The sequence below is a fragment of the Mobula hypostoma genome, chromosome 19, assembly GCF_963921235.1.
Source record: "Mobula hypostoma chromosome 19, sMobHyp1.1, whole genome shotgun sequence".
Classification (NCBI taxonomy): Eukaryota; Metazoa; Chordata; class Chondrichthyes; order Myliobatiformes; family Myliobatidae; genus Mobula; species Mobula hypostoma.
Window position 1 is genome coordinate 23,754,504 of NC_086115.1, and position 11,899 is coordinate 23,766,402.

The following is an 11,899-nucleotide window of genomic DNA, read 5'->3' on the forward strand; positions in this document are numbered from 1 at the left end:
TCACCAAGCTTTACTAGTGAGCAAGAATTGTGGCTGGAAGGAAGGCCTCTTCGATGGTCTGAGAGTAGAAAGGACTGGGTACTGTTTGCTCTCAGAGGTGGCCTCTAGATAGTTTAATGACGGGGTTGCCTTGTTTTCAAAATTCAGGCCATGCTGTCACCAGGACAACCCTGATGTCAATCATACTATGATTCAGTGAGGCAGACCTGTATGATGGTGACATTGGCCAGACAGCAGAACACGTAGATGATGTTTTGGACTCAGCAGTGCCTCTGATCCAATTTATTTTTGACAATGAGAGCTAATGCACACCGCGATCTCCCTGGCCACTTTAACCACACAGTCACGTGCAGATTTCCCACTGTGTACTCCTGACTGCCCCAGCGTTGCATCAGCATAACGCCAGGAGAACTCTGGCAGATGGATGGATTGAGTTTTCTGTGGTCCTGGCATTTTACTTGCAAACGTAGCTTCACCATGCGAGGAGACATGGTCAGTGCGCCATTGTCAATAACTGCTGTTGTAGTCAATCACTGACAATGTCTCCACGCACTGTAACGAAACATTTGCAAGACAATTGCCAAGGTCAGAGAACAACTCAACCCAACCATCAACCATCAAACTACATATCTCCAAATTATATCCAAATCTAGCGGTGCCCAGTCAGGTCCTCTCACCTGGTTTTACACCAAGCCCACGGAAACAGGAACATACCTGAGATGCTGGTCATGTCTTTAATCATTCGGTGTTCGGTGGAGAGGGTACGTGAGCTGTGTGGTGATGGTCTGATCATAGTTGGGTGATCCAATTCATCAGATAATCTGTGGGCCTGTAATTTATTGCATTTTTTTGTTCTTAATTATAAAAATCCATGTCTTAATGAGGATGCTGATTTTAATAATATTTCTATGACTCATCCAGTTTTACCAAAGGGCAAACATTTGTCCTGTTTCTTTGTCCGCATATTCTAACTTTGCCTGGGTTGTAATAGTTTGCCAAGTACACTGTTCATTAATTCTTGAAGGGGAATAGCTTATAGTAAAACATTTCCGTTGCTTTCCAGATTACCAATTAGCATATAATGAAGAAATTAATTCCGGCTCTGGCCCCAAATAGTTGCTTACATCTTTTTCCCCTAAGTCATAATCTTTCCACCAATTCATTTACATTTTTAGTAGAAAATTGTTAGATTCTCAATTTTACATTTTAATCCTGGCTTCTAATAGATAAATGCATAGATAGAACCATGCACAGTAATTGAGGACTTAATGTCAGAGAACCACATCATCTTTATTACCAAGAAGCTTCAGTATACTGAACATACTGCTGCTATTCCACACCACCATCTTAGACAGATCCTCACATCAGCCAAAACGGCCTGTTTGGTCCAGTATCCCCTCACAAAATGCAAAAACTAAAGCTTCCTCCTGGAAAGCACTATAGCGCACAAAATGAAAGATCAGGCCATCTTAAAAGTTTCTTCCTCCAGGCAGTTAATCTGGTCAAGCATTCTAGTTAGTCACTCCAACCACCCCTCTCTACCCTGGTAACTGCACTGTACTGTAAACACTTTCAACCATGTTTTATTTTGCTGTTTTCTTTGTAAATGCATGCTGGTGTTTATATACAGTGAATTCTGATTAATTGTGACAAATCAGGACCAATTCATTTTGACCCTATTATGCGGCTGCCCCAATTACCCAAAGTTTCGTGGAAATACAGGTTGAGTACCCCTTATCCGAAATTCCAAAACACAAAAACCTCCAAAATCCCATTTTTTTTTTAGCGCTGACACGACGTCTCAACTGGAAAGCTCGGCTAGACTCTGTGTAGGTTACCAAGCAATGCGCAGGTCTCTTCGCACCATAGAGAGTTCTGAGAAGTGGCCTCACATATGTAATAAAAAATGGGGAAAAAATTGCATAAAGCGAAAAATGAAGATCTCGATCATGTATCGTTAGCATCAGAGTGAACATATGCTGCTTAATGGCATGCTGGTCATGAAACAAGCAAAGATCTATCACGATGAACTGAAAATGGAAGGTAATTGTGAATATTCAGCAGGCTGATTGCAGAAATTCAAGAAAAAGCATGGCATTAATTTTTAAAGTGTCTGCTGATCACAAAAATCTTGCACCAGAGCAAGTCTACGATCCTAATTATTCTTATGCATTACATAATGGTATTACATTTTTTAAAGTGTCGCTGATGAAAGTCTAACCCCAGAACAAGTCTTCAGTGCTGATTGTTTTTAGATCTTACATAAAACCTAAAAGTAAAATACAAACATTGTAATATTTTAATCAAAACATGGCAGCATAGTTGGAAACTGAAAGCCTGCCATTGCTTACAGCTGATTCAGGTATTCTCCCGATGCTCCTGTGCTGTTTTTGTTACCCTGCAAACAGTATATTTACATGATATTAATGATATGTAATAGTTTTTACTGTGAAGTACATATATGTAATGAACAAGTATAAGACAAAGACTGCTTACTAATAGCACATAAATTCAGAGTTGGAAATGATAGCGATTCTGAGCTATAGAAAACCATAGAAAACCATAGAAAAACTACAGCACAGAAACAGGCCTTTTGGCCCTTCTTGGCTGTGCCGAACCATTTTCTGCCTAGTTCCACTGACCTGCACACGGACCATATCCCTCCATACACCTCCCATCCATGTATCTGTCCAATTTATTCTTAAATGTTAAAAAAGAACCCGCATTTACCACCTCGTCTGGCAGCTCATTCCATACTCCCACTACTCTCTGTGTGAAGAAGCCCCCTCTAATGTTCCCTTTAAACTTTTCCCCCCTCACCCTTAACCCATGTCCTCTGTTTTTTCTCTCCCCTTGCCTCAGTGGAAAAAGCCTGCTTGCATTCACTCTATCTATACCCATCGTAATTTTATATACCTTTATCAAATCTCCCCTCATTCTTCTACACTCCAGGGAATAAAGTCCTAACCTATTCAACCTTTCTCTGTAACTGAGTTTCTCAAGTCCCGGCAACATCCTTGTAAACCTTCTCTGCACTCTTTCAACCTTATTAATATCCTTCCTGTAATTTGGTGACCAAAGCTGAACACAATACTCCAGATTCGGCCTCAGCAATGCCTTATACAACCTCATCATAACATTCCAGCTCTTATACTCAATACTTTGATTAATAAAGGCCAATGTACCAAAAGCTCTCTTTATGACCCTATCTACCTGAGACGCCACTTTTAGAGAATTTTGTATCTGTATTCCCAGATTCCTCTGTTCTACTGCACTCCTCAGTGCCTTACCATTAACCCTGTATGTTCTACCTTGGTTTGTCCTTCCAATGCGCAATACCTCACACTTGTCTGTATTAAACTCCGTCTGCCATTTTTCAGCCCATTTTTCCAGCTGGTCCAAGTCCCTCTGCAGGCTTTGAAAACCTTCCTCACTGTCTACTACACCTCCAATCTTTGTATCATCAGCAAATTTGCTGATCCAATTTACCACATTATCATCCAGATCATTGATATAGATGACAAATAACAATGGACCCAGCACTGATCCCTGTGGCACACTACTAGTCACAGGCCTCCACTCTGAGAAGCAACCCTCTACTACCACTCTTTGGCTTCTTCCATTGAGCCAATGTCTAATCCAATTTACCACCTCTCCATTTATACCTAGCGACTGAATTTTCCTAACTAACCTCCCATGCGGGACCTTGTCAAAGGCCTTACTGAAGTCCATGTAGACAATATCCACTGCCTTCCCTTCATCCACTTTCCTGGTAACCTCCTCGAAAATCTCCAATAGATTGATCAAACATGACCTACCACACATGAAGTCATGTTGACTCTCCCTAATAAGTCCCTGCCTATCCAAATGCTTGTAGATTCTGTCTCTTAGTACTCCCTCCAATAACTTACCTACTACCGACGTTAAACTTACTGACCTATAATTTCCCAGATTATTTTTTGATCCTTTTTTAAGCAACGGAACAACATGAGCCACTCTCCAATCCTCCAGCACCTCACCTATAGACAGCGACATTTTAAATATTTCTGCCAGGGCCCCTGCAATTTCAACACTAGTCTCCTTCAAGGTCGAGGGAATACCCTGTCAGGTCCCGGGGATTTATCCACTTTAATTTTCCTCAAGACAGCAAGCACCTCCTCCTTTTCAATCTGTACAGTTTCCATGATCTCACTGCTTGTTTCCCTTAATTCCATAGACTTCATGCCAGTTTCCTTAGTAAATACAGATGCAAAAAACTTATTTAGGATCTCCCCCATTTCGTATCTCATTACGTATTCCAAAATCCGAAACACTTCTGGCTTGAAGCATTTCAGATAAGGGGTATTCAACCTGTAGATAAAAAAGTTATAAAAAAGTCAAATTGAGTATCAAATTCTGTGTTTAAATGAAATACAGAACAAATTATAACATCACCAACACTACTACAGTATTATGAAATCTTATATTAGTTCCCAATGCTTATCGACAGAGGAATTCATGCTCATCACATTCTTTTGACTGTAAAATTTTGGGCCCCTTATCTTAGAAAGGATGTGTTGACATTGGAGAGGGTTCAAAGGAGGTTCATGAAAATGATTCCAGGATTGAATGGCTTATCATATGAAGAGAGTTTGATGGCTCTGGGCCTGTATTCATTAGAATTCAGAAGAATGAGGGGTGTCCTCATTGAAACCTATCGAATGGTGAAAGACCTTGATAGAGTGGATGTGGAGAGGATGTCTCCTATGGTGGGAGAGTCTAAGACCAGAGGACACAACCTCAGAATAGAGGGGTGTCCTTTTAGAACAAAGATGAGGAGGAATATCTTTTGCTTGAGAATGGTGAAACTGTGGAATTTGTTTCCACAGCCAGTTGTGGAGGCCAAACCTTTGCGTATATTTAAGGCAGAGGTTGATAGATTCTTGATTATTCAGGGCATGGAGGGATACAGGGAGAAGGCAGGAGATTGGGGATGAGAGGAAAATGGATCAGCCATGATGAAATGGTGGAGCGGACTCGATGGGCCAAATGGCCTAATCCTGCTCCTATATCTTATGGTCTTAAATGAGCAAATTCAGCACAGATACCTAGTACAGATGATGGACTACCTTCATACAATGTTGTCAATGACTGAACCCTCCAAGTCTTCTTTTTCATTGGAACATTCAAGATGACTGGCGATACCTTCAAATTCTTTGTAGCTTCTAACTTGTTGAAGTAGTGAAAATGTTTCATTTTCACTCTCAGCTGATTCTGGCATCTCCAAGCCTGAATGCTTGAAACCACAGTGAGCAAAACAATTCTGAATTGTCTTACTGCTTATTTATCACCAACTATCAGTGGCAAGAATTGCTGCTTTTTGAACACAAAAATAAACAACTGATGTTGTTTAACAACTGTTCACTCGAAGCAGAGTGTGGTGTCTAATGGCAATGCAAGTGCACGCGACTCATGCTAGTTAGAAACTGTTCCGCAAGTCTCCTGTCCCAATTAAGTGGCATATTGTCCCAAATAACTGAAGGGAATCCTGGCTATTTTTTCAGTTAGTTTTTGTTCTTTAAGAGTTGTCCCAAATAAGTATCTACCCCGATTAACCGATGGTCAAAATAAACGTCATTCACTATATTTTTGTACATTTTATTCCATATCTGTACTTTAACATTTTACTTTATTTTTATATAATTCCTTACTTTTTATAATTGCTGAATGTTGTTGTTTGTTGCATGTTGCACCAACACACCACAGCAAATTTCTAACACATGTAAGTGTATAAGCCGAATAAATTTGATCCTTGAAATTTTAAGGTGATTGGAGGAAAGTGTAGCAGGGATACGCAGAGAGTGATGTGTGTGTGGAACACACTGCCAGGAGTGGTGGTAGAGGCAGATATATTAGGGCCATTTAAGAAACTCTAAACGAGACACATGGATGATATAAAAATGGAGGGCTCTGCAGGAGGGAAGGGTGAGTTTGATCTTAGAGTAGGATACAAGGTCGGCACAACATCACGGCTGAAGGGCCTGTACCGTGCTGTAATGTTCGAAGTTTAATTTTCTGAATGAGCAAAGACGACCATTTTGCTGGTTAATGTTGCAAATTATCTGAGAGTTCTTTGTATATGAGGCAAGCTCACCATGTTGCGTCTGGTGCGCCAGGTAGTACATTTAATATTGCCTGTGATCCACTATGCCGATGTGTAAATCACTGAACCACTACCTATTTCATGGTCAGTTCTGGCTATAAGACCGTCCCGAGTGCAGTACAAAGACCAGGCTCTGTTCCAGTATGGTGGACTGGTTAATGTCCCTGCCTCACATCTCCAGGGGCCCTGTTCTGTCCTGAGCTTGACCGTTGCATGGATTTTGCACTTTCACCCTGTCGGTGGCAGACAGCAAAATTCCGACAACACCCCAGTACTTCCAGTGAGGGAGCTGGCAATGTGACTTAAGCAGCTGTAAAAGATCTTAGGCAAATTTATAAGTGAGACTATTAACACACACACACACACACACACAATCACACTCATGCAGACATGTGCACAGACACACATGATAGGATTTATGTACAGATGCCTCTCCCGCTGTACGTGGCTTTGTACACTAAGATTTCACTAGGGTGGGTCAGAAAGGGACCATAAGACATAGGAACTGAATTAGGTCATTTGGCCCATTGAGTCTGCTCTGCCATTCCATCATGACGGTTTAGTTTTCCCTCTCAACCTCATTCTCCTGCCTTCTCCTCATAACCTTTGTGTCCCTTACTAATCAAGAACTTATCAACCTCTATTTTAAATATACCCAATGACCTGACCTCCGCAGAGGTCTGTGGTGATGAATTCCACAGATTCATCACGTTCCTTTTCCTCTCTGTCTTAAACGGACAGCCCTGTACTCTGAGACTGTGCCCTCTGGTCCTAGACTTCCCTACTATCGGAAACATCCTCTCCACATCCACTTTATCCAGACCCTCCAATATGGGGACTTGGGCTGGAGATCAGGGACCAGCCAGAAAATTAGAGCTATTAAACACTAATTCTCTCTGCACAGATGCTGCCTTTACTGAGAGAGTAACTCCAAGATTTTCAGTAAATATTTCATTCTTTCAACATCCAGTTTTTTTTATTTGTTTTTGTGATCGTGTCAGTCCTCTGCCACTTCTCTCCCAGGTTGCCCAGTTTGTTTTAGTCTGATCAATCTCCGTTCATCGCTTTTGCGTTGTTGCACCTCATGAAATAGCTTTCCCTGCCTCTGTTCCTCCCTTGTGTCAACTGGAATGTCCAATGAATGCCAACAAAAACATTATTGGGTGCAGTTCTGTTTTTAAATCACTGAAGGGGACTGTGTGAAAGGTGGTTCGAAACCACTCACTGGGGCTTGGATTCTCTTTCAACAGTTGGACAGTATTACTTCCCTCATTTTGGCTGCCAAGAATCTGATGAATACGGTGGTGGACACGGTGAAGATGTCGTACATCGCATCAACCAAGATCATCAGATTGCAGAGCCCCTCGGGAGCGCTTCACTCTGTCGTCATGTGGAGAATGAAGGCTCCAGAGAAGAAAGATTTGGTCAAGCGTGAGAAGCCTGGGGATCTCAGAGCCGTGGTGCAGAAAGGTTCGACCAAGAAGAAGATTCACCCTGTTCGAGCTATGAGTGAATTCAGAGGAAGAAACACTCCCTAAAACCACAATACATTTGGGTGAACTGCTTGTTGAATTGTGTTTTTGAAGCTTGCCAAATAGGTTTATAGAATAAATAGTCGTTAAAAGACCATGCCCGTTTCGTTTACCCTCACCCTGATAGTCCTGGTGGAAAGGTGAAGGGTTTGGAGAGCCAATCTCTGTCAATAAGTCTATTACACAACCTGTCAGGAAGTGAGATAACCCCAAGGGAAGTGGAGTTCGTGGTTCCCCGCTTCCACACTCACTAAGTACAGGAGAACATAATTCACAATGCAACTCCTTCTAGGACAAGGGTAACTATCAACCATCAGTCTAGTTAAAATTCAGGCTATAGCTGCACGGATGGGCAGAATGTGGAATTCTACTGAAATAGACATGTAGCATATGGAGATCATCACTAGGTATATCTTCAGCTGTCCCAAACATTGTGTAAAAGGATCTAGAGTAATGTAGCAACCATGTGTATCTTGATAAAATGAAATTAACTTTAGTTGGTAGGCTCCACGCATATATTATTTGTTTTAAGGAAACACTATAAAGTGTAATTCACCATCCTGACAAAACATTACTTGGAACTAGCATCAGAGAAACAGCATTCATCCAGAGGAACTTTAACCGGGTTTCTCCTCCATGTGGGCCCCTCTGTCCTAATTCCCCACAGAGCTCCAAGTGCCTGTAAATTCACAGTATAAATTGAACTGTCATAACCATCCTGATAAATGGAGTGATACAGGAGTGGCATTCAGACCTCGGGTAACAGATGCAAGGTCCTATCCTCTGATCACAGTCAAAAGCGGTTTGAAAGGATCAAAATAAAGTGGGGAATATTTTAGAAATAGGTAAAATTCTGAAAGTGAATTTAGTTAAAATATATATAACCTATATAAACTAAACTGAAAGCATGACGTTAAAAAAAGAACTTAAATTCAGGTTAAACCCCATTGTAGTGAAGGGAATTATGCTACATCCACCTTGGCCAGGGTAAAACTGAGGGGCCAGATGAGAAGTTTATCTGGCTGCTCTGCTTGACTGGACTTTGCTGCTGGGCTCTGAGTGGAGATCTGCAGAAGTAGGATCTCAGGCATGCCAATATCTTAGAATCACAGAACACAGGACAGCTTGCAGAGCTTTCCTAAGTGTCACATCACCGTGCATAGATATGGATATCAGAGTGCAGGGACCGCGGGGTCCTACCTTCACTACTCCTCCTATGAAGCACTCAATTATCCACCATTCACATCATTAAAATGCATAGGGGACAATGTTGAATGGAATATTACAGGTAAGTTATACAATAACAATTTGAAAAGTTAATCACTTTTCATTTTAGCTTTTAAAACCTTCAATAATCGCCATCCCATTTCCTGTCCCTTACTCACTGGAGAAATTATGTTCACCAACAAAGTCTTGATCAATTCGTGCTGTTTCGAAGGAACTGTTTGAAATCCCGACTGGGGTTCTTTTGAAATTTTGGTATGTAGTGACATTGCCTTGAACAAATATTTGTCCTTTTATTTGAATAGATCCAGCCTGGACTGAAAGCATTTGGATTCCCCTTCTTTGCTCCTATCTGGTGAAGCTAATAACCAGAAGTTAAAACTTAGAAGTGCAATTTCTTAAAGTTTCTTCCATGATATTGTAGTACTTGGCGCCAACAGCAATGCCTCAGCAGAATGAGACAAAGCACTCTATTACAGTGTAACTAACAATAACTCGGGGCACTGACACAGGGTTTACTCTCTGCAATCCAATTAAACCAAAGTCTAAAACAAATCACAGAATCACCACCAGAGTGCATTTCTACAAATGGATTATGCATAATACAACTTCAAGCTATAATCCTGAGTTTCTCAGTAAATGTACAAATGAAATAATATATCAAAGTTGCTGGTAGTTTAAAAATCAGAATCCAATCTGGCATTATCATTTCATTAAAAATATATATTGCTCCACATAATTTATTACAGGTACTGAATCATGGAGAACGAATGATCTGTGTGGCAGATACTGCACAGCGTAACTCATCTTTCAATCTTCTACTCAAAGTAGGAGATAATTTAAAAAATACAGAGAATAAATTTGGTATTGTTGTTAATAACTGCTCTGTTCTAAATGCATACATCACAGCACTTTGTAGATTTGCCTGTTATACAATTAATATATTAACAAAATATATTGTATTTCCTTAATGACAATAGCTGTAAGACCAAGTTTGAAAGAATGGAATTTATCACGAGCATTATGCACTAATTTCTTGAGTTCCAAAGGTAAAGTGCTATAAAACAATAGCATTAAATCTTCAAAGAACTAATAGTATGTTAGCATGATTTTCAGACATTACCACAGATTATAATTCAATGAAACGGCAAAATATATGATTCAGCAGTGTAATGATTTTATTATAAATCCATCCCTTCTCTTGCAATTCCTCCTTAGTCCTTAAGAGTTAATAATTCTAATAGGAAGATTTATCTGACCAAACCTTAACTATTAGTTTAAGATTATGCATCAGTTGGGTTGCAAACAAAATCCTCACAACAGTCGCGCAGGAAAATACAAGTGGAAATTTAATCAAGTTACTGGTTGAAATCATCCTGCCAGTATCTCAAAAGTAATGTGCAATGCAAACATTCTTTCCTGCATGCCTTTGCATCTCCATTTCCCTCCAGTATCTCCCTTCCTCTCGTTCCCAAGACACAGTTGCAAACTGTGGATCAACAATATTATCGTTCAAGATCTACTGCACGCCCGTGGAAGTAAAATAGCTGCAACTGAGCCTTGGGCAGGGAGCAATAATTTTCCTCTAGCTTTAAGTGAAAGGAATGCGGATAAAAAATTTTAAGTTCCAGCTAACCGAAAGAAATTTCTTTAAAGAGGTTGCGACATTTATTTAGATAATTAAATTAATTGATTATTAAAATTAAATGTAACTTTTCAGTTTAGCAGAAATTACAGCTTATACTACATTCTTCCATTTATTTCCTTTGGCAGTTTATTCAGTAATTACAAGGTTATGACATAAGCTGCTATATCACCATTTTATTCAAAATGTATCAGCTCAGCAAAAAAATTAATGCAAAATGTGACAATTTTATTGGGCCCTTGCCTCATTCAGATTTCATTACTTTATGAGTTCAGGTTGACCATTTTATGAGCTCAGTCTGAGAATTAGTTGTGATATACCGACAGAGTCTTTCATTCTTACACAACCTCTGTAGAATAAACACAGTGATGATTCAACATCATTGTCAAAGTGGATTGTAAAGACAAAAAAATCTTACAATTACAGTCTCGGGATAAATGTTGATATATCTGAATGTATTAGCACCCAGAGCTGTACTGAAGTGTGAACAAATCGCAATAATCATAAATCCTTCTTGCCAAAATGTGTTTATGAAAGCCATATTTTTCTTGAATACATTAGCTTTGAAAGAAATGACGCACCAATTCACCAAAATGACATTGAATTTTGAAAGAAATAACATATGGGGAAGTTTGCATAAACTAAGTTTGAAATGCTGGAGGACAGAAGAATCCCCAGTTGCTGGAATGTGGAACAAGAAGCAGAATAATGGAAGAATTCAGTGGATCAAACAACATCTATAGAGGCATAAAGTGTGAATTGACATTTCGAGTTAAAACCCTGCATCAGGACACCATAATGTTTGTAAGTTTAGAGCTGAAAGAGTTTAAATTCATATGTGAGTTACAGTTACAAAGCAAAGACAGTTTAATGGTGTACTACAGCAGTTGTCCCCAAACTCTGGGCCGCGGACCGATACCGGGCCGCGAAGCATGCAGTGGTGCAGTGGTAGCTGGGACGCACCCAGCACATCTTTAAGAAAAAAGCCGAAATAAACAAACTAATTAATTAGGTGCCACGTGGCACGTAAGTGTCGGCCCAGAAATCGGCAATCACCTCTGATCTGGGCCAACATTTAGGTGCCGGGCGGCACCTAATTAATTAGCTCGTTTATTTTGGCTTTTTTCTTAAAGATGTGCTGAGTGCCCGGTATCGGTCCGCGACCTAGAGGTTGGGGACCGCTCTACTACAGTATGCACATATATCAATGATGATCGAATCAGCCAATTGTCTCACCCAGAACAAGATTGTCAAGGGGCCTGAATGACCCCATTCAGTTTCTATACTTGTTAATTTTGATGACATTAATGTAGGGTCCTAGCTATGCTTTATAATCCTCAGGAATAAGACCACAAG

At 40.2% G+C, this 11,899-nt stretch overlaps 1 protein-coding gene across 3 annotated transcripts in view; it reads left to right on the forward strand.

Annotated features, from left to right (window-relative positions):
* LOC134358902 (catenin alpha-3-like) overlaps window positions 1-11,525 on the forward strand; it is an 812,224-nt gene extending 800,699 nt beyond the window's left edge. For all 3 annotated transcript variants that reach the window (XM_063071542.1, XM_063071543.1, XM_063071544.1), the window contains one exon: window positions 7,393-11,525. In XM_063071542.1, coding sequence (XP_062927612.1) covers window positions 7,393-7,680 — 288 coding nt within the window. In that variant the 3' untranslated portion in view covers window positions 7,681-11,525. The remainder of the gene's footprint in view (window positions 1-7,392) is intronic.
* The last annotated feature ends 374 nt before the right edge of the window (window positions 11,526-11,899 follow it).